The 27,116-nt window shown below is 48.3% G+C and overlaps 1 protein-coding gene across 1 annotated transcript in view; it reads right to left on the bottom strand.

Moving 5' to 3' along the window:
- Nucleotides 1–1,970: 1,970 nt before the first annotated feature.
- The window catches only part of Fntb (farnesyltransferase, CAAX box, beta), a 63,431-nt gene continuing 38,285 nt past the window's right edge, over nt 1,971–27,116 (bottom strand). Inside the window, exons 6-12 of the mRNA XM_057783035.1 lie at nt 26,968–27,051; nt 20,104–20,190; nt 13,209–13,338; nt 10,477–10,609; nt 8,400–8,511; nt 7,140–7,254; nt 1,971–3,337 (exon numbers count right to left, since the gene is read on the bottom strand). Coding sequence (XP_057639018.1) covers nt 3,206–3,337; nt 7,140–7,254; nt 8,400–8,511; nt 10,477–10,609; nt 13,209–13,338; nt 20,104–20,190; nt 26,968–27,051 — 793 coding nt within the window. The 3' untranslated portion in view covers nt 1,971–3,205. The remainder of the gene's footprint in view (nt 3,338–7,139; nt 7,255–8,399; nt 8,512–10,476; nt 10,610–13,208; nt 13,339–20,103; nt 20,191–26,967; nt 27,052–27,116) is intronic.

A 27,116-nucleotide genomic window follows, 5' to 3' on the forward strand; every position in this document is an offset into this window, starting at 1 on the left:
TCTGCAGTAGCCCACCCTGGCCTTTTGTTTTGTCTGACCCTAGAAAGCTCTAGTTAACTCAGTTCTGAGAGCCACCATCTTCCTCCTTCAGACTCCTGGGCCAGTCCAGCAGCCCCTTTTCCAGGTGTTGAGTCCATAACCCCCATGGCATGGCGGATCAGGTGGACTTCCTGGTGCTGTACTGACACAGGAAGGTACACTGCTGTTTCATGCTTCAAAGGAACGCCTAAGAATAGATTGTGCGGCTCTGCAGTCACAGACCCGGAAGACACAGGGGCTCCTGACCAAGGACAGCTAGGACCAAAGGCAAGATCTAAAATGAAGATCATTGAAGGATCTGTGGCTCAGGCTAGCTCTCTGGCTCCGGACAGCTGCACTCCTTCCCAAAGGTAGTTCTGGGAGCTCTGCCACCAGGTGGGAGCTGGGGCTGATGTCGACTCTACAGCCCCAGATAAGTCCTGGGCTAAGCACAGAGGAGGAATCTCAGTCCCAGCCCGTGACTGCAGAAACTGGGCCCGAACTGCTGTCTTCTTGGAACTCTTGGGAATCTGGGATGAGCAAGATCAACCATGGGGTTAAACATTAATCTCAGCAGAGGAGACGATCTGGTAATGGGGAAGCCCCAGCACAACCGAGACTCTGGATGCAGGAAGCTCACAGTAGAGCAGTGATGAAGGATGGAATGAGGGGGCTGGTAGTTCCTCTCTGACCTTGAACTTGGCTATGTCCACAGAACTATGGCTAGATTCTCACCTGATGTCACTCAGAAACAAGGCTACGATGAGAAGACTGCTTGAGAAAGCATTCTCTACAACTGCCGCCTTGGGGGTTCACCCTGGCTGACCTAGGAATCCTGCCTTCTGGTGCCAGGAAGGGCTGGCAGGATCCTCACGTGAACACATCTGTGGTAGTCTGGCATTTGTTGGTAGGGACATATTTCCTGGGGTCAAATGCTATGTTAGTAGTGTCTTCTACTGAGGCCCCACATGACAAAATATGGATCAAACCAAATCTGAGACTTCTCTCCAGGCCCACCTGAAGGCTGAACTGGGAAGCTCTCCAGAGAAGGAAGCAGAGAAACGGTAGCACAAGCCTGAGACGCAGGATGGGGCACAGCCTTTCTTCACTCTCTTGCCCAGCTCCACCTGCCCTTCCTGGCTCTGCTCCTCGGGGGGAAGACATCTCAGTCCCAAGTGATTTCCTGACCTCAGTGACTGCAGTGCTTTAGGCTTCTGGCGCTGAGCCTGTTCCTACTCTCAGTGGTGGACAAATACATTTGGACATGTTAGATTGCATCCTAACCCCCCCCCTTTTTTTCTTTCTTTCTTTTCTTTTTCTTTTTTTTTTTTTTTTAGCAGAATAGACATCGCCAGGGTAGGAGTTGCATTCAGAATGCAACTGGGTTATTTGCATGGATGGAGTTTCCTCTGAGGTCGTCTCCTTTCCCAAGGGGCAAGCCACAGAATGTTGCTTTCTTGGCCTTCCTTGTGAGACAGTCCTTCTAGTAATGGCAGTATTCTAGTGATACCCACGGCAGCCCCTACATATGGCCAGGATGTCCACCAGCCCTACCTATGCAATGCCAGAGCGAAGACCCTTCCACGGGCAGGTTAGAGACAAACACAGATGTCAAAATTCAATGTGTGGAGAAGGTGGCCAAAGGGGAATGCAGTTATTTCGCTCATATGCAGGAGACAGGAAATCCCCATAAGCAAATGGGCACCTGGAAGGAATTTTCTTGGTATTGATATAAGAGATAGCGTAGAGGATCTGCATTTGGTTCCCAGCATCCACACTGAACCCACTAAAAACCACCTGTAACTCCAGAGCCAGGGGATTTGGCACCCTCTTCTGGTCTCTACAGACACTCACATTCTCACACACATACACACACATTCTCACATACACGCACACATGGATACACACATACACATCCAAATTTTTTTCCTAAGGAAAAAAAAAACAGCATAGAAAATGTTACTCTTTTATTATTTCAAGGAGGTAATACATAGCCCAGTACACCAAAGCAAGAGGGAATCAGAGGCAGCAAATGGTCAGTGGTTTCGGTAAGAGCCTCATGCTGTGCCCCCAAGCTCCTGTCTGCCTGCTCACATGAAGGCTGGGACTGTCGCAGTGGATGGATGACCAAACTCAGCCCCCTGCCGACTGTGAAAGGGCCGGTGCAGAGGCAGCTCCAGGATTCGGCACACAGGCAGTACTTGCACTACCACCCAAGACCACTATCACCACGGCAGCCAGCTAGCCTAGCACTGGTTCAGTTTCAGTGAGCTTGGAGTGGGCAGGGCAGGGGTAAATCCTGAGTCATCAATTCAGATGAACACCTTAGTAGTGTTAATACCTTGGATGAGAAAAGACAACACTGTTTTGGGGGTGGGTGAGGGAAACGAAGGAATAGGAGCCGGAGGGACTGCAGCACAGCCCGGAGGAGGAAGAGGGCCTCTCTGAGTACATGATGGGGAGAGGCGGGGCTGGGCTCTGGGAGAGGCTGCTTCCTCTGGCACAGAGTTGGCCTAGAGGTTGATTTTCCAATCATAATTGGTTACCTGGGTCTAGTCATCATACCTAGGACAAAACAAGTCTTGTTTACACCAAAGATGGCCTTGGAGAGATGCATGGCTCAGTTCTCCCAGGTTGTGGGGAGGAACTCAAGCTAAGACCCTTCTCCTCCATTCCCAGCCGCTGTCCTTTGCAGATGACTGGGGTGAAGGAGACAAACAGGCACTGCTGTAGCCCAAGGGTCTTTTTCAGGGAGCTCACGTAGGCCCACAGCCCACCCTGGCATGGCACGGAGCTGATATTTCTACCGAGTGGGTACCATCTGGTGACTGAAAGGAGGTGTGCAGGTGGGCGTCACAGCAGTGGCTGCGACGCTGAGATACTCACACCCTCCATTTTAGCGTGGTGGGCCAGGCTGCTGGCTGCCAGGAGAGGTGGCTTCTTCCCAGCATGCACCGCTCTCCTCCAACCCCACTATGCAGGCTCACAGAGTTTTGGCTTGACAGGTATGAAAATAATTTTTAAAAAAATCACACCACTGTGTATTCCAAACCCAGAGCTGCTGGCTTTGTTTTGTTTGACAGGCAAGGACAGAGAAACCACAACTCCAAAGCGGCCGAGGCTCACATAAGCTACCCAGACGGAGAAACCTTGTCTGACGGGGGAGCTGGGGGAGCCATGCGGTCCTCTAGTCGGTGGTCGGATCTGAGGTCAACTTGTCTTCACATTCCTCAAAGCCTGGGACTGGCTTCTGCAGAAAGTGTGTGGTGGCCTGGATCACCTTGTCGGGCCCAATGTTGTAGACAGGGTGAGTGGGCTGCTGCAAAGAGAAGAGACGCGGATTTGTCACCAGTGACTCTCGGTTGGCTGGAATTCACCCGACGAACTCAGACTAAAGGAGCATGAGTGATACACTCAGGGCCTTATTCCAGGCCCAAATGTGCAAAGACCAGTATCCGCTGGAAACATTTCATAGTACACACCACAAGGGAACATGGCACGGCCACTTAAAGACACACTTTCAATGACACAGGCAATGCTCATGCCTAGCTGAAACACACGTTGGAGTTTGCTGGACTTTGGTATATCCACATTGACTTTACCTGTTACGCGCAGCACCTCCCACGTTAAGCTCCATCTCTTGCTCCAAAATCTTTTCTTAAGCATCATAATTTGTTTATTACTAAATTTGTTTTTAGTTAGCAGACCAAGTACTAAGTTTGTTACAGCGCTTTCTTCGCTTCATTCTGTTTTTAAGAGGCTGGCTAGCCCAGGCTGGCCTCAGATTTGCTGTGTAAGCTGGGCTTGAACTCTCGATCGTCCTGCTTTCACCTGTGCGCCACAGGTGCGCACTACACTGGCCTTCAGGGTGACATTTTCGTGTATACTTTATGATTTGTTCTTATTTGCTTCTTGGCCCCCACTTCTGCTGGTCCGCCAGCTCTCCCTAAACAGTGGCCCCTTTGGATTTCATGGAACACACAGCACCCTGCCCTTCTTCCTTCCCTTAACCTCCAACATAGAAAGGCCGTATTTTCTCTCATGTGGAGCCCAGATCAAAAGTGCAAGAGGAAAGGAGAAGAGAGGGGTGAGGAACACTCTAACTTTTAACAGCGAAAGTTCGTACATGAACGATGCTGATCATATCCCCGCCCCCCATCCCCACCTTCCCTCTTAGCACCCCTCCCCCACCCGTTAATCCCCTTTGTCCCCACAGAGAACTTGATGTCTAGTTTCATGTAATAGATACGTGCATGTTTGATGTGTCTGTATGCAGCCTAGAACCCACAAAGAGAGAAATCATGGACCTTCCTGAGACTGCTCCATTCCAGCTGCAACCATCATCCTGCAAACGACATAACTTTATTCTTTATGGAATGAAGAGCCCATCTTTCTGACAGGATGTCCCCTCCCCATGCTGCAATTACAGGTGCACACACAGCTCCCGGCTCTAAACTCTTTGAGCGCCACCACGACACTCAAAAGCTGTAGCTTTTCAAGCACTTTGGATTTAAATGAGCAAAGCACTGCACAAAAGCGTCTGGAAGCTTCTTTTGTTTCTTATGGGTTTTTGTTTTTGTTTTGAGACAGGGTTTCTCTGTAGCTTTGGAGCCTGTTCTAGAACTAGCTCTTGTCAACCAGGCTGGCCTTGAACTCAAAGAGATCCACCTGCCTCTGCCTCCTGAGTGCTAGGATTAAAAATGTGTGCTACCACTGCCTGGCCTGAAAGTTCCTTTCAAAACATGCTTACAGCTATGACAGAGAGAGCAGGGGCTGGCCAGCACTGGGCACCCACCAAGACAGCCTTCACTCTTTATACTTGGGAGTGTTTCCGTTATTAAAACAGTGAACATCTATCTGTGTTCATAGTTAAGAATAAAGAACACAGCTTTTTCTGAGGGTGAGAGTATCCGGTCATATTTCAATTCTTTTATGTTATTTCCCTACATCACAGAAAAACTTTAAAGTCTGAACAGGACAGGATTTTAGAGCAGTATTCGGGCCCTCTCTGGGAGAGTGAGGAGGAGGAGGATACAGCTGCAGAAGATTTTCATTTTCTTTATCCCCACACACCCATCCTGTGTGTGGGGAGGGTCAGAAGACAGCATGTGGTCGGTGGAGTTGGTTTTCTCCTATTGTATAGGTTCCAGAGTGAGCTCAGGTTATGAGGCCTGGCAGCGAGCACCCTCACCTGCTGCACCATCCTGCCAGCCCCTCATTTATTTAGACAAGGTCTCATGTATCCTAGGCTGGGCTCCATCTAAAAGGACTGCAGCTAAGAATGAGTGAATTTCTGATCTTCTGCCTCCACCTCTCAAGTGCTGGGCACCACCATGCTTGGTTTTTACAGTACAGAGGGACCTAGGGTTTCCTGCGTTCTAGGTGAGCACTCAGCAGCTGAGTTACTGGCCTAGCCCTCCGCCTGTACAGAATCTCCAAGAGACAAAGAGAGGGAAGCTGGACATTGCAGTGAACACCTTTAACTCTAGCACTTGGGAGATAAGGCAGGTGGGTCTCTGTGAGTTCGAGAGTTGTAGGCCAGCAGCCAGCATTGCAGAGTGAGACCCTGTCTAAAAGGGGGGAGGGGCAGAGGCAGGTCAGTATATTTTAAAACACAAATTGAAAAACAGATTATAATAAAAAATTCCTATCAATCTTAAAAACCGTTTTCTATTTATTTATCTACTTGGTGTATGTGGTTCGGATGACGGTTAGAAGACAACGTGCAGGGAGGGATCAATTCTCCCTTTCCAATGTGGGTTCCAGGGACTGAGCTCAGGTTATCAGCCTTGTGTGGCAACCCACCGAGCCATCCCACTGGCCCTCATGTGTGTCTAAGAAAGATTTGGAGCTGACCTTGACTGAGGGGCTGAGGAGATGGCTCAGCTAGTAAAATACCTACTTTGAAAACACAAGCCACTGAGTTTGATGTCCGGTTCCATGTGAAAAGCCACGTGTGGTTGGTGCACTTAACAATCTCAGTACCAGGGAGGCAGACAGGAAAATCCCTGGGACTTACTGATTGGCTAGCCAGCCTGGCCCAATAGGCAAGACCCCAGTCCCAGTGAGGTGCTCAAGTCCAAAACCAAGGTGTGCAGCTCCTGAGGAATGACACCTGAGTTTGCCCTCTGGCCTCCATGTGCGCCTGCACACGTGCCCCGCCAGAGGCTGAACCAGGTGGAGTGGATTCAACCTACAATCCCAACTACCCCAGGAGGCAGGGGCAAGGAAACTGATACAAGTTCAAGGCCAGCCTGGTCTACAGTGTGAACTGCTCCAGAGTGGCACAGCGGCAGCTGACAAAGAAATGATTTTTCAGCTGGCTGTCCTCTATTTGCACTTCAGCTTGAAACATTCTCCAGTGCAAACAAAGGAAAGACGCCAAAGCCAGGCAAAAAGGTAAGGCTCAGTATTTATATCTGCTGAAGGCAGAGCTTCACAATCTGGGTGGCCATGACAGGTGGTTCTGTGGACGGTCTCCGCTGCATTTGTTTCTTGGGCTCACGTCTAGGCACAGAGTGTCGCCTTCTGCCAGGCTGCTGTAGCATGGGTCATGGCAGGCAGCATCCTGCTCTTTTCTTGTGGTGCTGGGGGCGGAGTTCACGGCTCTTCAGACTCATCTCTGCATGGACCCAAACCATGAGCTACATGCCTAGCCTCAGACTGCCACCATACGGGGGAGGCATACACATCAAGCACCCCCCAGCCATTTGTTGCCGACTCCAGTCCCAGGAAGGTAAATTCCCATTAACCTTGACTCAGTGACCCCCACCCAAAAAAGTACAGCCGTGACTATCAACTTGTTCTGATATAACGACCTGCTACTTTGTTTCTGTAATTTGCTTATGCAGATACCCAAAGATTGTTCTAAGTTGCCGTAATCACTTCGCTTGGCAGAAGGGAACAGGTTTTACTTGCTTGCATAGATGAGGAAAGTCTTCACTTGGTTTTCCTCTTTAAAAGTCCGTCCCCACACCCTTCCTTCGTAGCAATCTCAAATTTGGCTCAGAGATTCATCCTGCTAGCAGTTAATCAATGAACTCATTGAATTATAATTGGATCGAGTCTATGGTCTTTTCCTAGGGTCACAAACTCCGTAGCAGAACCCCTGCCTGCCTTACCAGAGCATTTTCAGGCACACCCATGATCACATCGTGCAGCAAGGCTCCACTTCCGAAATGCTGGGCAATGGATAAGCCACTCAGGCAGTAGCAGGTGTGGTAGAAGTCACGGGACCTGCAAGGACAGACAGCTCTGAGAAGCCCTGTCTCCTCTCTACCACCCTCTCCAGAGGCCTGTGATGTGGCCGGGCTTTGGACCCTTTCCTCTACAGGGCCGGAGGAAGCATGGCTGTTCCCAGCAGTGGGTTAAAGGTCCCATTTCCCAGCCTTACCGAACAATGAGACTCTAGTCTTTTCTTTCTGTTTTGTTTGTCTGTTGGAGGGATGAAGGTGGAACTCTGGGCTTCCCACATGCTAAGCCAGTACACTATCCTCAGCCATGGGAACTGTCATTTGATCTTCCCAGCCCTCTGGAAAGTACCCAGTGGTAGTACTAAGTTAATGTATATCTCTAGAAAAGCCACCAAATGTCTAGAATTCGATCACACTCCTCTTGATAATCTGCTGGGCAAGCCTTTCCCTGAGCAGCAGCGGTGGTGGTGGCAGCGGTGTTTGTATGCCTAGCATAACAGAACATCTCAGATTCTAGTTGCCTTCTTTATTTACTCTACCATACACAATACACCACATCGGCATTTGGTCATTTAATCTACGCTAGCACGGTTGCTGGATTACAGTCTGCTAACAGCACTCACTGGCTCCAGAGGCCATTCTACTTTGCTGTTTTATCTTGCACAGGACAACCCCAGAACGACATGCATGCTAGGCAAATGCGCCACCACTCATCTATGTCTCCATCCACAGCCTATTCTAGTTAATGGGCTTAAGAAGGAAAACACAACAATACAGTAAAGGAAGCTGGGCATGGTGGTGCAGGCCTTTCATCCCAGCACTCGAAGACAGAGGCAGGTGGTGAATCTCTTGAGTTCAAAGTTCAAGGCCAGCCTGGTCTACAGAATGAGTTCTAGTACAGCTTGGGCTATACAGAGAAACCCCGTCTCAAAAAAACCAAAAAAAAAAAAAAAAAAAAAAAGAAAGAAAACTAGTAAAGGAAAAGCTACCAAGCCAGCAATCCAGGAAGGTGCATATGAGCTGAGGGGCAAGCTGAGTAGCCAGAAGTGAAGGCTCGGTGGCACTGGAGGGGCTGCCTAAACCCTAGCACTTTCCCTGAACAATGTCAGTGCTAAGCAGCTGAAGGACAGGGATGCCCAGGTTCATAGGCCAGGTGGCATATTCCCACATTCCCAAGAAGACACTCACTTGCCGGGCTTGTCCAGCAGGCCCCCCGCTGGGCACTGGCAGCACATCAGAATGTACTCCTGCAGGGCCTGCTGATGGAACATCCAGTGGCTCATGCTGAGGGCAGGGTCACCTGGTGAAGGACAGAGGACCCGAAAGGACATCAGTGGTCAGTCTCACCCACTCATTCTTGGTACACCAGCTAGCTTCATCACACGTCCCTCTCCTGAACACGGATGCAGTATGCCAGCCAGCATGGATGTAGCGGTCCCCATCTCCAGCAGTGGTCAGTGTGTCCTGTGGACTCTTGAGCAGCTAAGGAACACTTACCAGGGTGTAACGGCCAAATTGCTCACTCTGACTTTTCTAATCCTGAACTAAATCCATCTCGAAAAGGAAATCCCAGACTTTCCCAGGACTGGGACATTTGTCCTTGAAGGAACTACTGCTGACAGGTCTGCACCACAGACAGCACAGGCAAAAGCAACCAGCATGCTGGGAGCCGCATTAAAGTTATCCTGGGTTTTGATTTTCTTTCATTTCTTTCAATGCTGGCGAATGAATCTAGCGCCTTGTGCAGGCTAGGCAAGCACTCCATCCCTGGGCTACATCCCTAGGCCCTGGGTGCCTTCATTCTCAAGTTCAGCCAATACAGTGAGAGAATACTGTGAGTCACACGGTTACCTAGCAGGGAAGGACCGCACCACCCTGGTTCTTCTGCATTCCCCTATATAGTTACAATTATAATTCTATAACCATATGTTTTTCATGTAACACGTATGCACAAAACAGCTCCAGGGAGATAAAGGAACTAAAGCATAGGGCTCAGAGAGTCGCCGAAGCTTAGGTGTAGGAGGTAAAGAGCCTCATCTTTTACATTTGAGCAACTAGTCACCCAGCTGAGTCCACAGGAAAGTCTCCCTCTGGGCCAAGGGATCTCCAGGCCGGAACAGATTGGCAGCCAGCAGGGTGGCCATGACTTCCCCTCCCACTTGTGTGCCCAGTTCTCACAGGCAAGAATGAGCATGGAATCAGAAGGCATCGAGAGAGAGGGGCTGTCAGAGCCTCCGCTTGCTGGTCTTGCCTGCCCTGCGGATTTCTCTAGCCTAGCTGCTCAGGGAAGCACTGTCTAGGTCAGCTCACTGACTTGAAAATGAAACACTTCTAGGGCTGGGTTGCAGCTCGGTGGCGGGGGTCCCTGGTTACAATTTCTAGTTCTGCCAAACAAAACAGTGGCATTCATAAAACATGTTTTTTCAAACAAACAGCATTCTATTTACTTTGTGGGGGAGGGGATCACATGTGGAGGTTGGACAACCTGCGGGAGTAGCTCTCTGTTTCCACCATGTGAGTCCCTGGGATTGAACTCAGGTCATCAGACTTGCCAGCAGGAGCCTCTACCCACAGGGCTCAAATAAAACATTTCTATTTATTTATTTATTTATTTGTTTATTAAGTATACAATATTCTGTCTGTGTGTGTGCCTGCAGACCAGAATAGAGCACCAGACCTCATTACAGATGGTTGTGAGTCACCATGTGGTTGCTGGGAATTGAACTCAGGACCTCTGGAAGAGCAGGCAATCCTTTTAACCACCGAGTCATCTCTCCAGCCCCAAATAAAACATTTCTAATGGTGACGCGCACTCAGTCAGATGTGACGAGTCTTTTCTCACAGGTTCTGGTTCTCTGGCCTTTTATAACTGCCTTCCCTATTACCATTTTGACTATGTGCACAGAGGGTTTTTCATGCTGACACAACCAAACACAGCTCTGCCATGGAAGCTATGGCTTTGTGCCCAGCTGAGATGGTGGCCCCAGTCACTATGGGCCCTGAGACAGAGCGGGGATGCTCCCTTCAGATAACAGGGAGTGGCACAAAGGAGGTTCATTCTGCCTTGGGGAGGCCAGGCAGCAGCGGGTGATCTGAAACCATGGGAGCTGGATCCTACTCTGCATACACAGCCGCTAGACAGGAGGCTCCCGTCATAGCAGCTCTCAAGATCCCAGGCAGACAGAACTTCCTTCACCTTCTCTAAACAGCTCTGGGTCAGGAAGTGAGCAGGGAGACTGTCTAGCTCCAGGAAGTGTGGGCTCACCTTGAGCGTGCAGGGCTCGGTGCAGCAGGGGCAGAAGCCCTGCCTGCCAGAAGGAGTAGCAGCCGTCCACCAGCTTGTTGCAGCGGCCCTGAAATCCTCCTTCAAATCGCATCTGCCGACTCGTCACCCATTGCTGAGAGAGACCAGAGGGAAGGCGGGTGTAAACCAGAGATACAGCAACCAGAGCCAGTCGGCGGGACAGTCTGGAGCTCCGGCTTCCCTCCCCTCTTCCCCCATGGCCATTCTGAAGCAACCACTGCCCGGAGAGGGGAAAGGTTTCACGGTTACATTTTTGTGTACACACACACACACACACACACACACACACATTGCTCTTTGTCTCCTTTACTGCCATTTCCCGTTACCCTCCCAGGCTGGTTCTCTTCCTCTCCCCAAACAGACATCCTTCCACGTTCATGTCACACACATCCCAATGTCCTCTCTTGTTCCCACTACCCCGACAGTCATCCTTGCTTAGGTCCAAATGGAGGCCAGTGCGGAGTGGAGAGGCCGTGCTGGTATGGGAGGCCAGCAAAGGTCTCTTAAACACAGCCTGGGGCAGAAAACTCGGGCAGGGTCACCTGTCTCTTCTCATCATGGCTCAGGGGAGCATGTTCCAAACAGAAGGGGAATGCTGGGCTCATCGCATGCGATAACATCAAGCTAGTCCTGTCTCACTTGGACCCTGAGGACATTCACTCCGGAACAGAACTGAAGGTAGAAGCCATTGATCCTAATCAATGATCCTAATTACCAAATGATAACTCCCTGGTCTAGCCTGGGGAACCTGGTTAGGTGAAAGAAGGAAAATCTTATTCAGAAGCTCTACACTGGCCCTTGTTACCCAGAGGCTACAAATGATACCACCACTTCTGGTTTATCGCCACTTTTCTTGAACGCACCCTATCAAGATAGTCTTGAAGGCTGAGCAGAGCTGACTGGCTGGGCAGATACGGTGCTCTCTGCCCTCCCAGCCCGAGGCCTCAGAGCTGCCCCGCTGAAAGGGAACCGTGTGTTATGCCCAGTGCCTGGACTACTCCTAGACTGAGCTCCTGCACGGAGACCCAGGGGACTCTAGAGGGAAGCCTGGACTGCCCGTGACTACAACGGAGCTTCCATTCTATCCCTCCCCGGTCACGGCAGCACAAGTCAGTCTGGGATTCTTAAAAGGACAAAGGCCTGTGGATTTAGACAGCCACACCTCCCTAGTCAGCCTAAAATGAACCCTGTGCTTCAGGGACTGCCATTTAATGGCAGTAGGCTAAGTATTCAGAAGGAAAGGGAGGGGGACATTCTATGCTTTTACTAAACCCACAATGTGAGTGGATTCAAGCCAGGCTAATTGCTTTTGTTCCAGTGCTTAAAGCCATGGGCTGGTTCCACTTCCCTTGGCTATCAAAAGCCCTTAGACCAGGCTAGCCTCAGACTCAGAGATCCACCTGCCTCTGCCCCCTGGTGTTGGGACTAGAGGCCTGCGCCTCCACCACCACCTCTGCCGGCTCAGGTGTTGGCTATTTATAGCCAAGGGAGAGAAGGCGGGGTGTCTCTGGGAAAGGGAGAACTTACAATTGGGGAGTACCTCCTATCTACAAGGCTATTTATGTATGTTCTCTCCTGTAACCCTCAAAGAATACGGATTATTATTTCTACCTTCCAGAAGGAAACGCGACAAAGCAGCTAGAGCAGATTACACAATGGCCCAGGGGTTCTAGGCTGAGAAGCAGAGGCAGGGTCCAAGCCTACAGTATTGTCATTATAACTTAGGCATTCGCTATTCTAGTCCTCATTTTTGCCTACAACATGGGACTTTACATTTCATCTCCTGGTGGTGATCAGATTTGAAAAAATTATTTACAAAGTTGGTCATTCGGTATCAGTTTTCCAGAACCTTCATAGAGGATGCCATGTGAGAGGCTTTCTTTCACAATGAGGTCTAAATGCTGCTTGTTACACCACAAAATATAAAAGCAGCTCTTTAGAGGGCTCACAATGGCTCAACAATGAGGGCCTGGCATCTGTTTGCAGAGAGAGCTGAATGTCAGTTGTAGCTGGTTTGCTTTGATGATGGCCAGGGGAACACATGCTCCCTAACAGACAAAGGGAATACATTCTCTCTGTGTGTTCTAGGCTTCCCTTAAGCTGACTGGTTTCTGAACACTGGCCAAGAGCTTGGGGTCTAAAAGAGATGTTCAGACCTCCTGATAGCAACCCCACCCCCACCTTCCCACCACCTCCCCTCCTTCCCACTCTGCCTGGAGAACTCGCTGGAATGCAGATACAAAATTTTCACAGGTGATAAATCTTTGACCCTAAAATGCTTCAAAGCTCTTCTCATAGTTTCTTTTCTTAGGAGATTCTAAGACAGCTGGTAATACTGAATCCAGAGGGCCATAGCTATTTTTCTCGGGTATCGGGAAGGTACTCTGGTTCATTCCAGCTGGCCGGAGGGCATACGACCACTCAGGCTCTGTGCAGAAACCTCCAAGCAGCCAGAGAGAGAGGTAGGAGATGGGAGCCAGCCCAGAGCAGTTGTTTGCTCCTTCAGCAGACTCGCATCTGTGCCGAGCACCAACAACCGCACCCGAGCCTTCGTCCTGGGACTGGGAGTCTGTGAGCTCAAGGCACAGACTCTATGCTCTGCAGCCCTCCCCATCACAGCCCTCCCCATGGTCCCAGATCAGGCTCCCATCACCAAACCTCGCTTGGGGAGAGGAGGGCACACAGCTACTTACTAGCAAGCTCTTCAGGTTCAAAGAGCGTTCCTTTTTAAGGATGACCAGCGCAGCCAAGCCACAGAAGGTGTAGCCGCCATGGGCTTCCATCCCTGGCACCCCACCAATGCCACCTTCCCAGTTCTGGCACCTAGGAGAGGGGAGAAGCAAAACTATGGCAAGTGCACATAGGAGGACAAGTGTCATCTCTGTCTTCTGGGTGGCGGAGAGTGAGCTTGCTCTGATTAAAGCATAAGGTGTTACCATCATGGATAGAAATACACTGATTTATTAACTTGTATGCATGTATGTATGTTATGTAAATGTGTATATATATATATATATGTATGTGTACATGTGTGTGCACATGCGTGTGGAGACCAGAAGTCAGCTTTGGGTGTTGTTCCTCAGGATAGTTATCGACTTTGTTTTTTGAGAGTCTCTCACTGGAACCTGGGGATCATATTTTTGGCTAGGATGTCTTGGCCAATGAATTCTAGGGATCCCCTAACTCCACCTCCCCAGTGCCAGGACATAAGCATGTGCCCCAATGTCTGGCTTTTCACATGGGCATTGGGGATTGGATTCAGGGCCTCATGCTGTACAGGAAGCACTTTGTGTGCTGAACTATCTCCCCAGCCCCTGATGTACTAATGACTACAGATTTCTCTTCCTAGAAAACAAAGCCAGAAGCCTTGGAAATTTAAAAACTGTCCACTTGTATAAGAAATGTAGTAGCACAGGTTAATACGCATTGGAGAACATCACAAAGTCCTATACGTAGAAGAATCAACAAGTTAAAATAAAATTGAGCTGGGCTGTGGGTGGCGCGCACCTTTAATCCCAGCACTCAGGAGGCAGATAGATCTCTGTGAGTTCGAGGCCAGCCTCGTCTACAGAGTGAGTTCCAGGACAGTTGGTTTGGGTTACCTTGAGTACCAGGTCTATTAGTGAACGCATCTGCTTTTATCTAGCTTCCTCTATGTAGCAAGTTCAAAGTCAGGTTGGGCTGCATGAGATTCGTCTTACACACACACACACACACACACACACACACACACACACACACACACACTGGACTGAATACCAAAGCCCAATAAAATGAAAGAGGATATAAAAGGTATAAATAGCCAGAGTAAAGAGAGTAAGAAAGTCATGGTGTTGGCAGTGCACTCCTTTAATCCCAGCACTCGGGAGACAGAGGCAAGCAGATCTCGGGGAGTTGAGTCTGATCTATAGAGCAAGTTTTAGGACAGCCCAGGCTACACAGAGAAACCCTGTCCCAAAAAGAAAGAAAGAAAGAAAGAAAGAAAGAGAGAGAGAGAGAGAGAGAGAGAGAGAGAGAGAGAGAGAAAGAAAGAAAGAGAAAGACAGACAGACAAAAAGCAAGTAAGCAGGAGAGAACATTAAGCACAAAGGCTAGCAACAACAAAATCCTAAAAGCTGGATGATAGGTGATATAGGCTAAGAGTACATAAACAGCTGGTTAGAGAAGCCTTCCTCAGTTCTGGGGCAGTGGCGGAGAATCAGCAGCAGCCAAGAGCAAGACCATGTTTGATTACCATGGTGCTTTGAATAAGAATGGCACCCATGAGCTCATCATATTTTTGAAGCCTGGTGACCAGGGGTGGACTATTTGAGAAGGATTAGGGGGTGTGGCCTTGTTGGAGGAGGTGTGGCCTTGTTGGAGGAGGTGTGTCACTGGGGGCGGGCTTTAAGGTTCTGAAAGCCCAGGCCAGGCCCAGTCTCTGTCTCTCTCCATTTCTACCTCTCTAAAATCCACAGTTCTACCAGTAAGTGAGGGGGCGGTGAATCCCAGCTTCCGTGGCACAGCAGAATGCAGGAGGAGGCAGTGGGGCCACCACCCAGCACAAACACCCCACCTTCCCTGACTAGGAATTCATATGGCTGCCTGCAAGCGTCACATCCTAACAGGGATTTGCGAGCTCAAGAACGGTCGTACAGATACCGATATATGAAAACTCCCTGGAGGACAGCATGGTCTTAACTCACTTTTATGTACATGACTTCTCATCAGCCCGTTAGTATTGAACTCAATACAAACAGAGTAGCTAAGGCCTAGATATGTGTGCAAATCTCTGATATGAAAGAGAGCCCCTTGCTGGGCACAGATGAAAACTGCTTAATGTTGCATCTTATTTTTACTTCTTAAAGATTTTTACTGTATGGGTGTTTTGCCTGCATGTATGCTTGTGCACCATGTGCAGTGCCCATAGAGGCCAGAAAATGGCACGAGATCCCCTGAAACTGGAATTATAGAAGGATATGAACTGCTATGTTGGGAGTTGGACCCAGCTCCTCTGAAAGAGCAGCCAGTGCTCCTAACTATTGAGCCATCTCTGTAGCCCTTAAAGTTGTTTCTTAGATAACATCGTGTGAAGAAAGTTACAAGGATGACAGAGCCAAACATCTGAGAATATAAAAAATTAGTACGGGGGATGGGGACCGAACTCTGGAAAATTAAAAATAAGATTAGGGAAGGAGGAGAAGGTAAATGGTAAGGGAATCTCTGGGAAAATACAAGAAAACGTTAGGAGATAGAAAACAGACCCTCAATGAGCTTAATAAAAACAATTAGGCCGACCAGCCACAGGAGGCTCGGAATGCCAGAAGCCTGCTTCCTCAGTTAACGGCGGTGAATGAGAGCATGCACAGCTGATCAAGGTGCTGAGAATGAGGGATGCCCAGCGCTCATCCACTCCCTCTACAGCTCAGAAAACATCTGAGCGGGTTGGGAAGACTCTAGGGGCTGTGGGACGCTATCTGTCAGGCAGAACACTGGCTGCTCTTTCAGAGGATCTGCAGCCATTGCAGTCGCGATCTCACGGCCCCCGTGGCCGCCAGCAGGGACCTGCGCAGGGTCTGCCCATGGTTCCTTCTGGGTGGGGAGGGGCTCACGGGACCCTACGCCTCTACCTGATGAATCCTGGGGGAGGGGCAGCCATGGTCTTGAGTTGTGTATCCACTGAGGAGCCCCCCAGGCTCCAGTGGAGAGCTCCAAAGCCACGGTTACACAGACAACCCTGGGTAAACTCACTGAGTCACAAACAGAACAGAAAGACATGCGTGTGGGGAGGGGACCTGGAGAGAGGGCGGGAAACTGGTGGGAGGGAGACAAGGGAGGATGGGGGTAATGGTAACCAGGACACACCATACACATATACAGAATTGTCTACGAATAAATTTGATAAAATATCGTTAAAAATGACACCAGGTGGTGGTGGTACACACCTTTAATCCCAGCACTCGGGAGGCAGAGGCAGGCAGATCTGTGTTTGAGGCCAGCCTGGTCTACAAAGTGAGTTCCGGGACAGCCAGGCAGAAACCCTGTCTCAAACAAACAAACAAAAAATCTTTATAAAGGAGGTTAATACTACTAATTGGATACTGTAAAAGGAGCAAGCTGAGTATGCTGACATATGCCTACAATCGCATCACTCGGGAGACTGAGGCAAGAGGAGCAGAGGTGCTAACAGTCGGATTTGGGCTCACAGTGAGGCCCTGTTTCAAAAATAAAAATAAAGGAAAAGTTGCCAAAGAAATACCGCAACGCAATTTCTTGGTCCGAAATCTGTGTGCTTCCAAATGGGAGTTCTGCGAGGTGCCTAACACGCACCGAGAATGGTCCCCACCAAGATTCATTATCACCCATAAAGATTCTCAAAGTCTCAGGACAGGCACGTGAGGAGGTGATGGAGAAAAACAGCAAAAGTAAAACAAAACTGCCCAGGATTTGGATGGTGGCAGGCACTGTGGGTACCATCACAGGCAACTCACTTGAATCCTGTGTATTCTAGATTTATATACAATTTAACATCCCAATAATTGCCACAAACAAATATGTCTGAGGCTCAAAGGTAGTAATAAACAGTAAAACTGGTTCAGTCAGACCTCACGTTCAGTGAGTGTCCTGCTAGGGAGTCTTCCTGTCGACCGGGCTGGACACCCCAATAAAGGGCAAACCATCTCTGAGGCCCAGCTGACATGGAGCTCAGTAGAGCGTTAAAACTTGGAGCCAACAATTACAGAGAACTGGTCTCCTTCGAACCACCCTATCTTTCTTTTTCTTTCTCGGTATTTTGCCTTCTGGTTTGCCCAAGGGATGGCCACAGTACCCAAGCAGTAGCAGTAGCAGCCTCGGTCTTGGGGCAGGGTGGGGCAGCCACCGTCTTTAGCAGGAAGGAACAGGCTACTAGAAAGTGAGGACAAGCCAGGAGAGTCAGAGATGGAAAAACCCAACTTCAGCTCAAGTTTCTACCTTGAAAGTACATATACAGCAGGCAAACTGAGCAGCTTGGAATCAAAACTGATCTGAGATCTGAGCTGCCGCCCACTGCAGGGCAGAACACTGTTTGAAGTTTACAGAATGAGTTTGACTAAGTGGCTTGACTGCTAAAACAAAAGCATCCTTTGAAGTAATCTAACAGAATGCATTCTCTCCAATACGCCAACCTCAATGTCCATGACACAGTTCAAAGCTAGGAAAAAGACACATCAATTTCAAGTTACCTACATGCTGAAAAGACCTAGACACGAGCTTTTAATTTTTATTTAATTATTATTCTATGTATATATGTATATTTTATGTGTGAGTGTTTAGCCTCCATGTATGCCTATGCACCACATGCATGCCACATATCCATGCAGGCCATCAGAGGGTACTGATCCCCTGAAACTCAAGTTACAGTCAGTTATGAACAGCTGTGAGGGTGCTGGTAATTGAACCTGGATCCTCTGGAAGAATAGGCAGTGTTCTTAACAACTGAGCCATCTCTACACACACACACACACACACACACACACACACACACACACCTCACCCTTTGGAGACAAGGTCTCACTATGAAGCCTAAACTGGTTGGTCCAGAACTCCGGGACACGGTGGGTCTTTCTGCCTTACCACACTGAGCAGTGCTATGCTATGGTGCATGCTACTGCACCTGATTTTCCCAAGGGTTTTTAAGTGGATATAATTACCTACTTGCCTTGTTTTTTGTTTTTTGTTTTTTTTGAGACAGGGTTTCTCTGTGGTTTTGGAGCCTGTCCTGGAACTAGATCTTGTAGACCAGGCTGGTCTCGAACTCACAGAGATCTGCCTGCCTCTGCCTCCCGAGTGCTGGGATTAAAGGCATGCGCCACCACCTCCCGGCCCTACTTGCCTTGTGAAGTGAAGGAAAGGACACTGGGAAGGAATAAAAAGATGGGACATCTCAGTTGAGAAACAGAGCACTAAAAAAAGAGCCACACCCAGGAACTGCCTAGTCTCAGTCTCTATACTACCACCATCAGGCTACCAAACACTGTGTCCTCAATGACCAGAGTCACTATAAAAATCAGATTCACTGGGGGTGACATGAACAGTCAGAAGACAATGGAACAATGCTTACAAAATTCAGACAAATACACTCCGCACCATTGCTAATCTATTCATCTCTGAATGGATAGATCACCAAGCAGGTTTGCAAAAAAAGAGACACACATAGGATCTTAAAAATGCATTTGTCAGGTGCCCTTTTCTGAGAATTTTTGGAGTATTATGCTTTATCAAAATGAATAGTAATCTTTTTTTTTTTTTGGTTTTTCGAGACAGGGTTTCTCTGTGGTTTTGGAGCCTGTCCTGGAACTAGCTCTTGTAGACCAGGCTGGTCTCGAACTCACAGAGATCCGCCTGCCTCTGCCTCTCGAGTGCTGGGATTAAAGGCGTGCGCCACCACCGCCCGGCAATAGTAATCATTTTTAAAAAGAAAAAAGGACAGAGGTTCCAACAAACCAGAAAAATGAAGTGAATTTCATGCTGCAAGGAAGTTTCTAGATGCCTGCTGTGCAGCAAGCTAAGAACAATCTGTCTAGATCTGAACCAGGAGGGCTCAGGCTCCAGGGGGGAATGACCCAGAACACACACACACACACACACACACACACACACACACACGAGAGAGAGAGAGAGACAGAGACAGAGACAGAGAGAGAGACAGAGACACACACTGTATGAAAAATAACTCTGTAGTACTGGTAGAGAATTTGGAGATGAATTCCTGATAAATACATTCATGATAGTATGCTAACTCCAGGACAATGAAAGTTACACAAAAAATATGACCACAGTATATCATCTGATGTCACTGCATTAATATTTTCATGGTAATGAGTACAATTTTGATAAGAATAAATAAACAGCATATATATCTATACACATATATGCCTTTTGCTTTTTATTTTTAAGAGAGTCTTTTGCAGTCCAGGCTAGCCTGAAACACAAGCTGGGGCTGAAGATGCCCTTGAATTCCAACATCAGCCTCCTGAGTGCTGTGATTATAGGCCAGGTAAGTCTACCCTGGACCACAACACCCAATCCTGTTTCAGGCTTTTTACTCTTAGAAACAAGTCTTTGTCTCTTCCATGCATGTGGGTGAGAGTTTCTGTAGGAGGAGGGTTATTGGGTTTCATGAGCAAGGGCGTTTTGAGATACTGCCAACTGCTTCGGTCACCGAGACTCCCACCAACACTACTTGCCAAAGTTTCTGGCCTGTGCCATTCTAAACTGCAACACAACATTAAAGAAACTCTGAAAATAATGTCAAGTATTTGGGCCTGGTTTGTTTGCTTTCATTTTTGCTTTTTCGAGACAGGGTTTCTCTGTGTAGCCCTACCTGTCCTGGAACTCACTCTGTAAACCAGGTTGGCCTTGAACTCAGAAATCTGCCTGCCTCTGTCTCTATTGGAATTAAAGGTGTGCTCTACCACCACACAACTAAGTAATTTCAAGTATTTGTAAAGGGCATAACATATAACACCTAAGACATCTCATAATTTTATATTCCCTTCCAGACTTTTAAGTTTTAACTTCTCTTGACTGCTTGCCCTCTAAGGACTGGGCCCACGTGACTTCTCTCACCTTGCTATCCATTCGGCTGTGCCTTCAAAGAGGTCTGGAGTGATGATGTTCGTTAGAGAGGCCACCGAGGCGGCACAGTATGCACTTCTGGAAAACAGAAACAGAGGGAAACACGTTAGGCTCCCAGCAGAAGCCAGGACAAGAGGCTCGGTAAACTGCTCGGGTAGACTGTTCCCTTTGTCCAGTAAGCTGCTGCCATGTTCTGTCTCTCTCGGCACAGCCATGCTTCCTGGGTCTCCGAGAGGTGTGCCAATCTGTCTGGACAGAGTTGCTCATGACACGGCTTCAGGAAAGGAACGTGACATTCTACTCTGCCTGCCTCCACACAGGCAGACCTACATCTGAGGACTCAGCGGCCATAACAATTCATCTCAAAAACAGAGTCAGCGTTTTTCACAGTCGTAGAACAGTCCCCAGCCTCCCATCCAGGCGCGGCTGAGGCTCTTCTCACTCCTTCAGACACCTCACTGCGGCAGACTTGGGACCTCTGGATGTGTGTGAAGGGTTAGCTCTGCATTTCCTCCAACAGACACACTCCAAAGCAGGCCACCACATTCTCATGGCTGCTTGGGCCACACAAACGAGACAGGAACAGGCATCCTTATACCTCTAGAGAAAAGAACGCTGATGTCAAGCCCTTCGCCAGACATACACAGAAACCCACATTTCAGTGAAAAGGTAGGAACAAGGCTTAGGATATGGCTCAGTTAGTAAAGTGCTTGCCAAGGTTTGCTCAAACTGGGTATGGTAGTGCATGTCCATAATGTCAGCACCAAGAGGTAGAAGAAGGAGGATCACAAGTTCAAGGTCATCCTCGGGTATGTAGCAATTTTGAGCCCAGTTTGGAATACTTGAGACACTATTTCAATTTAAAAAAAAAAAAAAAAAAAGGGCCGGATGGTGGTGGCCTTTAATCCCAGCACTTGGAAGGCAGAGGCAGGTGGATATCTGTGAGTTCAAGGCCAGCCTGGTCTACAAGACCTAGTTCCAAGACAGGCTCCAAAACTACAGAGAAACCCTGTCAGGAGGAGGAGGAGGAGGAGGAGGAGGAGGAGAAACATATCTTTTGGTCTTTTGTGCAGGGTGATTCTGGGGATCTAATCCTGGCTTTGTACATACCATGCATATTCTATTGCACCAAGTTATACTTCTAGCTCCTATCTGAAAATGAGCAAATAAAACAAAATGTATGCATTTGCGCTAACTCTCGTGGTTCTTTCTATTCTTCAGCCCTAATTCTTCTCAGGACGCTCTTCCATCTTCTCCATCTGTCATGGAACACACCCAGAGACTGTTTTGTGTCAAATACCCAGCATGGAAAGACAGAAATTATTTGTTTTAATCCTACTCAGAAATTCTTTTCTAAGAGCTCAGACAGAACATGAAAGGGATGGAAAACAAAGTTTGGCTTCCATCTTATCCGCTGCATAGACTTAACACGAAGCCAGACTTACTGAGGCATTCCACAAGAATCGCTACGGAAGCCATGGGCATGATTATCCTGCCAGCACTGTGACCAGCCAGGCTCCCACTGGCAAAGGCACAGCAGAAGCATCCAGAGCAGGCAAGGGGCAAGCGTGCCAGGGCCAAATGTTGCCATTTACCATATGTTAACTTTGAAGGTATGATCTAATTTCCTCCAGGCCTTGAGCCTCTCGCAAAGGCTCCGCGGTGGCTCATGGTGGGGGCGCTGTGATGCAGTCTGCCTCTCATCAGTGGAAGAAGTGACAGGGGAGGCAGGTGTGGAATTCTGTCCTCTGGGTGTGACATGGCTGCTACAGTCTTGAAATCAGAGCAGCTGTGATTACTTGAATGAGATCCTCACAAGATAATGTCTATTAATATTCCTGTGTGGGAGGAGGAAGGGGGAGGGGTACCAGACTCCTTAGTGGAGACTCCGGTCACTCCTTTTCTGAACCCCGCCCCCACACTACTGCAGGAATCCTGGCCCAGTTGCACAAGGTCTTAGGTTTAGAGAGTGTGTAGGAGGTAGAAGGTTGACTCAGGGTGACGATTCTAGTGACCAGCTAACATGGCTGGATTGTTTCCTTACTCTGTTATCTGTACTGAGGATGAACAGAAACACAGCCCCCACCTCCCCAGGATGAGGAACACAGCAATAATGGTGGAACCAAGGATGAGCTGGGGGAGTACAGTTCCATGGCCTCTGCTAAGGGAGAGAGGACAGCGACCAAGGCTGAGCTGTCTTGAAGGCAGAGCTTCCATGGGGGCAGTTCCAATGTGGCCAGCTTTCCCCATGTGGTAGGAATCAGCATGTCGTCATGCTGGAATGGTGAGTGTGTGTTCCCCCATATTGATGTTCGACATGAAACAGAAGCTGAGCTTTATGCCCCACCACCACATCACCCCCAGAGGAAGCGTCAGTATCCAAAGTCTGCAGGGGAGGGAACAAGGCACAACTTGCCATGTAGTTTCTTCCTGTCTCCCTGTTTCAAGCTAGCATCACAGCTCTCCAGTTTGTCTGCTTTTCTCCTCCCTCACCACCGACATCTAAAACCAAGTCATTATCATCCGCCTGGATCAACCTTCTGTTTGTCTCCCTCCTTCCAGCTTAGAAACCAGAGGACATTTGCTAAAACACTGTAACCCATTCACTGCACCCAGAGAACTAGTACAGTACAAATCAGGCCATATCACCGCCCACTGTAAACCCATCAGAACGTGTTTGCCAGCCTCTGTAATGAGCCTGTCCCTCCAGCTCTTCGTCCCCACTGGTGCCCCTGCTGTCTCTCCTCTATCCCCAGAGAACACTATGAATTTTACAGTTAATTCAGAAAATGAATAAATCACGACTCCTTTCTTGTTTCTCTGTGTAGTTCTGGCTGTCCTGGAACTCACTCTGTAGACCGGGCTGGCCTCAAACTCACAGAGATCCACCTGCCTCTGCCTCCTGAGTGCTGGGATTAAAGGTGTGTGCCACCACCGCCAGGCTGTAGTTTGTTTTCCCAGTATTGGGGTGGAATCCAGTGTCTCATAGTCCTGTAGTTTAACTAGGAATGCCCCCGCCCCCCCGACTAATGTATTGAATACTTGGTCTATTGGGAGTGGCACTATTAGGAGGTGTGGCCTTGTTGAAGTAGGTGTGGCTGTTAGAGGAAGTGTATCACAAGGAGGAGAGTCTGAGGTTTCAGAAGTTCAAGCCAGTCTCTCTTCCCACTGCCTGCTGATTTGAATGTAGAACTCTCAGCTCTCTCTCCAGCACCATGTCTGCCTGCATATCACCATGCTTCCCGCCATGATGATAATGGACTAAACCTCTGAACTGTAAATCAGCCCCAATGAAATGTTTTCCTTTATAAGAGTAGCTGTGGTCATGGTGTCTCGCAGCAATAGAAACCCTAACTGAGACACATGCATATATTAGGTAAATGCTCTAAGTTAGGGCTGCATATCAATCTTTCATTTTACTTTTTATTTTGAGAAGGTCTCAAAGTGGCCAGGCTACCCTTTAATTTGTAATTTTGCACAGTCTCCTGAGTAGGAGTCTGGGAGTACAGGCCAAGCCCAGCTAGTCACGGCTCCTTCCTTAACTGTGAACCAGAGGCTTCTGAGGTGCCCAGAAGATACCCACGCCTGAGTAAGGCACGCTTAGAAACCACCAGGAGTTGTTCTAGGCCCCAGAGATCAAGAGGCCATCTCTGTCCAACCAGGCACTGGAGTAAACTGCCTCCAGGTGTAACCTGTTCTCTGTTTCCAATCTCCTCTCCTGAGCACAGGCTGGTGCTTCTACGCAAAGGAAAAACAAAGAACTGTGGAGTCAAAACACTATGGAATTGATGTTCTAGAAGCCAGGCAAGAAAAGGAAACTGGAGGTCATCTGTCATCCACTGTATAAATGACAACCGTGGGCTCGAAGGCAGAGCAGTCCCCGGACCACAGCAGGCGAGGATTATGGCCAGGTGCTCCTTGATGGAACACATCAAATTGACAGGAGAAGTTGCCCTGCATTTGTCTATCATATATGAATAAGAACACAGAGAAAGATCTGCCTGCCTCTGCCTCTGGAATGCTGGGACTAAAGGCACGTGCTACCACACCCAGTTGTCTTGAGTTAGGGTTTCTCTAAGTAGGCCAGGCAGACCTTGAACTCACTACCTTCTTGCCCCTTGAATGCAGTCGTTCTGTGTGTGCTACCATGACCAACTCCAACCTATTATTTATTTGTTTGTTTGTTTATGTTTTTTGAGACAGGGTTTCTCTGTACACCCCTGGCTATCCTGGAACTCATTCTGTAGGCCAGGCTGGCCTCTGCCTCCCGAATATTATGATTAAAGGCACGCACCACCACATCCGGCTCAATTAATTATTAAAAACCAAACTGCCTTGCGAGCTGCCACTACTCTCTAACAGCGGTGTGGCCTCTGGTTAAGCTCTGGTCTTGTGTTAAGGCAGGCAGGGAAGTCTCTATACCTTGTTCAGGCAGCAGACCGACAGCAGGTTAAGTACCCAGGACAGGGCTGGAGAGACGGCTCAGAGGTTAAGAGCATTGCCTGCTCTTCCAAAGGTCCTGAGTTCAATTCCCAGCAACCACATGATGGCTCACAACCATCTGTAATGGGGTCTGGTGGTCTGCAGGCATACACACAGACAGAATATTGCATACATAACAAATAAATATTAAAAAAAAAAAAGTACCCAGGACACAACTGACAACTGAAGCCACTCAAAAGAGTGTGCCCTCTCCTGGAGGGGTCACGAAACCCCACCATTATAGCCTGGTACTACACACTTGATAAAATTAGATGCTACCGGAAACCGCTGAGCTTATCCTCAAGCGCTCCTCTCAGGTACGGGTGCAGAAGCTGCTCAGGACTTCAGCACAGACCTGCGTTTCCACAGCTCAGCAGCTAGTGCTTTGTAGGAGGCAAACGAGGCCTATTTGGTTGGCCTACTTTCTTTTTTATAAAAATGATTTATTTGTTTTTATTTTATGGGCATTGGCGTTTTGCCTGCATGTACATCTGTGTGAGGAGGTCGGATCCCCTGGAGGTGGAGTTACACACAGCTGTGAGCTGCCATGTGGGTGCTGGGAATTAAACCCAGGTCCTCTGGAAGATCAGCAGGTGCTCTTAGCCACTGAGCCATCTCTCCAGTCCCTAGTTGGCCAACTTTCTTTAAAATTATTAAAAGTTATCATCATCATGTGTCTGTGTCAGGTGGGTATGCACCTACTAGAGCACATGTGTGGTCAGAGGGCATCTGTGTGGTCTGTTCACTCCTTCTTCCAGGAACCCAACTTAGGGCCTTTACCTGTGAGCAATCGCACCGGTTCCTTGTTGGCTTTTCTGAAGACACCATGCTAACCATGCAAAAAGTGTACAGTTATGTCCAGAGCTACACAGCTAGCACACCACTGTGAAGAACGTGCTCAGGAATCCACTACGAGGCCAGACACTTGGGGGAGGCAGGCAGATCTCTATGAGTTCAAGGCTAGGCTGGTCTACATAACAAGATCAGGCCAGTCAGGGCCACACAGGGAGACCCTGTCACAAAATAACACACACACACACACACACACACATGCACACGAAAGATAGCTCTATTATTCTGATATAAAAGCTTCACCTCCTCCCAAAAATGTACTCTTCCCACACTAAATTATATACAATCCCAATGCATTTGAGAAATTACTTATTCTGAAAACTTTACATGCCTTGTGGGTGGACTGTCCACAGGACAGGAAGCTACTTGCTAGTATAATAAATATATTTATTTTTTCCATTTTTTTCTTTTTAAATATTTATTTATTTATTATGTATACAATATTCTGTCTGTATGTATGCCTGCAGACCAGAAGAGGGCACCAGACCCCATTATGTGGTTGCTGGGAATTGAACTCAGGACCTTTGGAAGAGCAGGCAATGCTCTTAACCTCCGAGCCATCTCTCCAGCCCCATTTTTTTTCTTTTTAAATTCAGACAGGGTCACATAGCCTAGGGTAGCCTTGAACTCATGATATAGCCACGGATGACCTTGAACTCATGATCCTCCTGCCTCCACCTCCCAAGAGCTGAGATCATGATCACAGACCATACCTGACCAGATACGTTTCTTGAATAAAATACTAGGTTTGAGCCAGCGGGTACCAATCAGTTGGTTCAAATCCACTACACTGCAGTCTCTGGCCCACAAGGCACTCTGCACCCCACAGAGGAATTCTCTCTCATGTGCCTTGGGTATTCAGGACCCTCACTCAGGATTTCATCAGATGCAACCAGAAAGTATTTACAATCTAGGGTTGCTTCTCCAAAAGAGGTGAAAGATCGCATTACACTGTGTAATTACTTACATTAAACTATTTTACACCTAACAAATGTATTTTGTATCTAAAGCATTTGATTTTGTTTTTATCCAACTCATATTTTGACTTTTAGACAAAAGAAGCTAAGAGAATGACACTAGAGGACCTTAGTGCCATAGTAGCAAAGACCATGACTGTACCAGGGACACACCATTTACACACCAGTCTATGGGACAAAGCAGAAGTTTGCCATGTTACTCTAGTTCAGCTGCTCTAAGAATAGGCACATTCCAGAAGTCGTGGACACAAAGGTACATTCTAGAAGCCATGCATGCAAAGGTACATTCTAGAAGCCGTGCATGCAAAGGTACATTCTAGAAGCTGTGGATGCAAAGTTACATTCTAGAAGCTGTGGATGCAAAGGTACATTCTAGAAGCCGTGGATGCAAAGGTACATTCTAGAAGCCATGGATGCAAAGGTACATTCTAGAAGTCATGGATGCAAAGGTACATTCTAGAAGTCATGGATGCAAAGGTACATTCTAGAAGTCATGGATGCAAAGGTACATTCTAGAAGCCGTGGATGCAACTGTGCCACTCACCTCACATCCACCTCACCTCCAACATGCATGAGGAAAGAGCCATCGGGTTGCTTCAGGGAGTATAAATACTGAAGAAGCTTCTCTCTGAGAACAGTGGGGAGGGCAGAAGAAAATGACAGTCAGTGCAATAGAGTAGGGAGTCCTCCTGC

Source organism: Chionomys nivalis, chromosome 10 (genome assembly GCF_950005125.1).
Source record: "Chionomys nivalis chromosome 10, mChiNiv1.1, whole genome shotgun sequence".
Lineage (NCBI taxonomy): Eukaryota > Metazoa > Chordata > Mammalia > Rodentia > Cricetidae > Chionomys > Chionomys nivalis.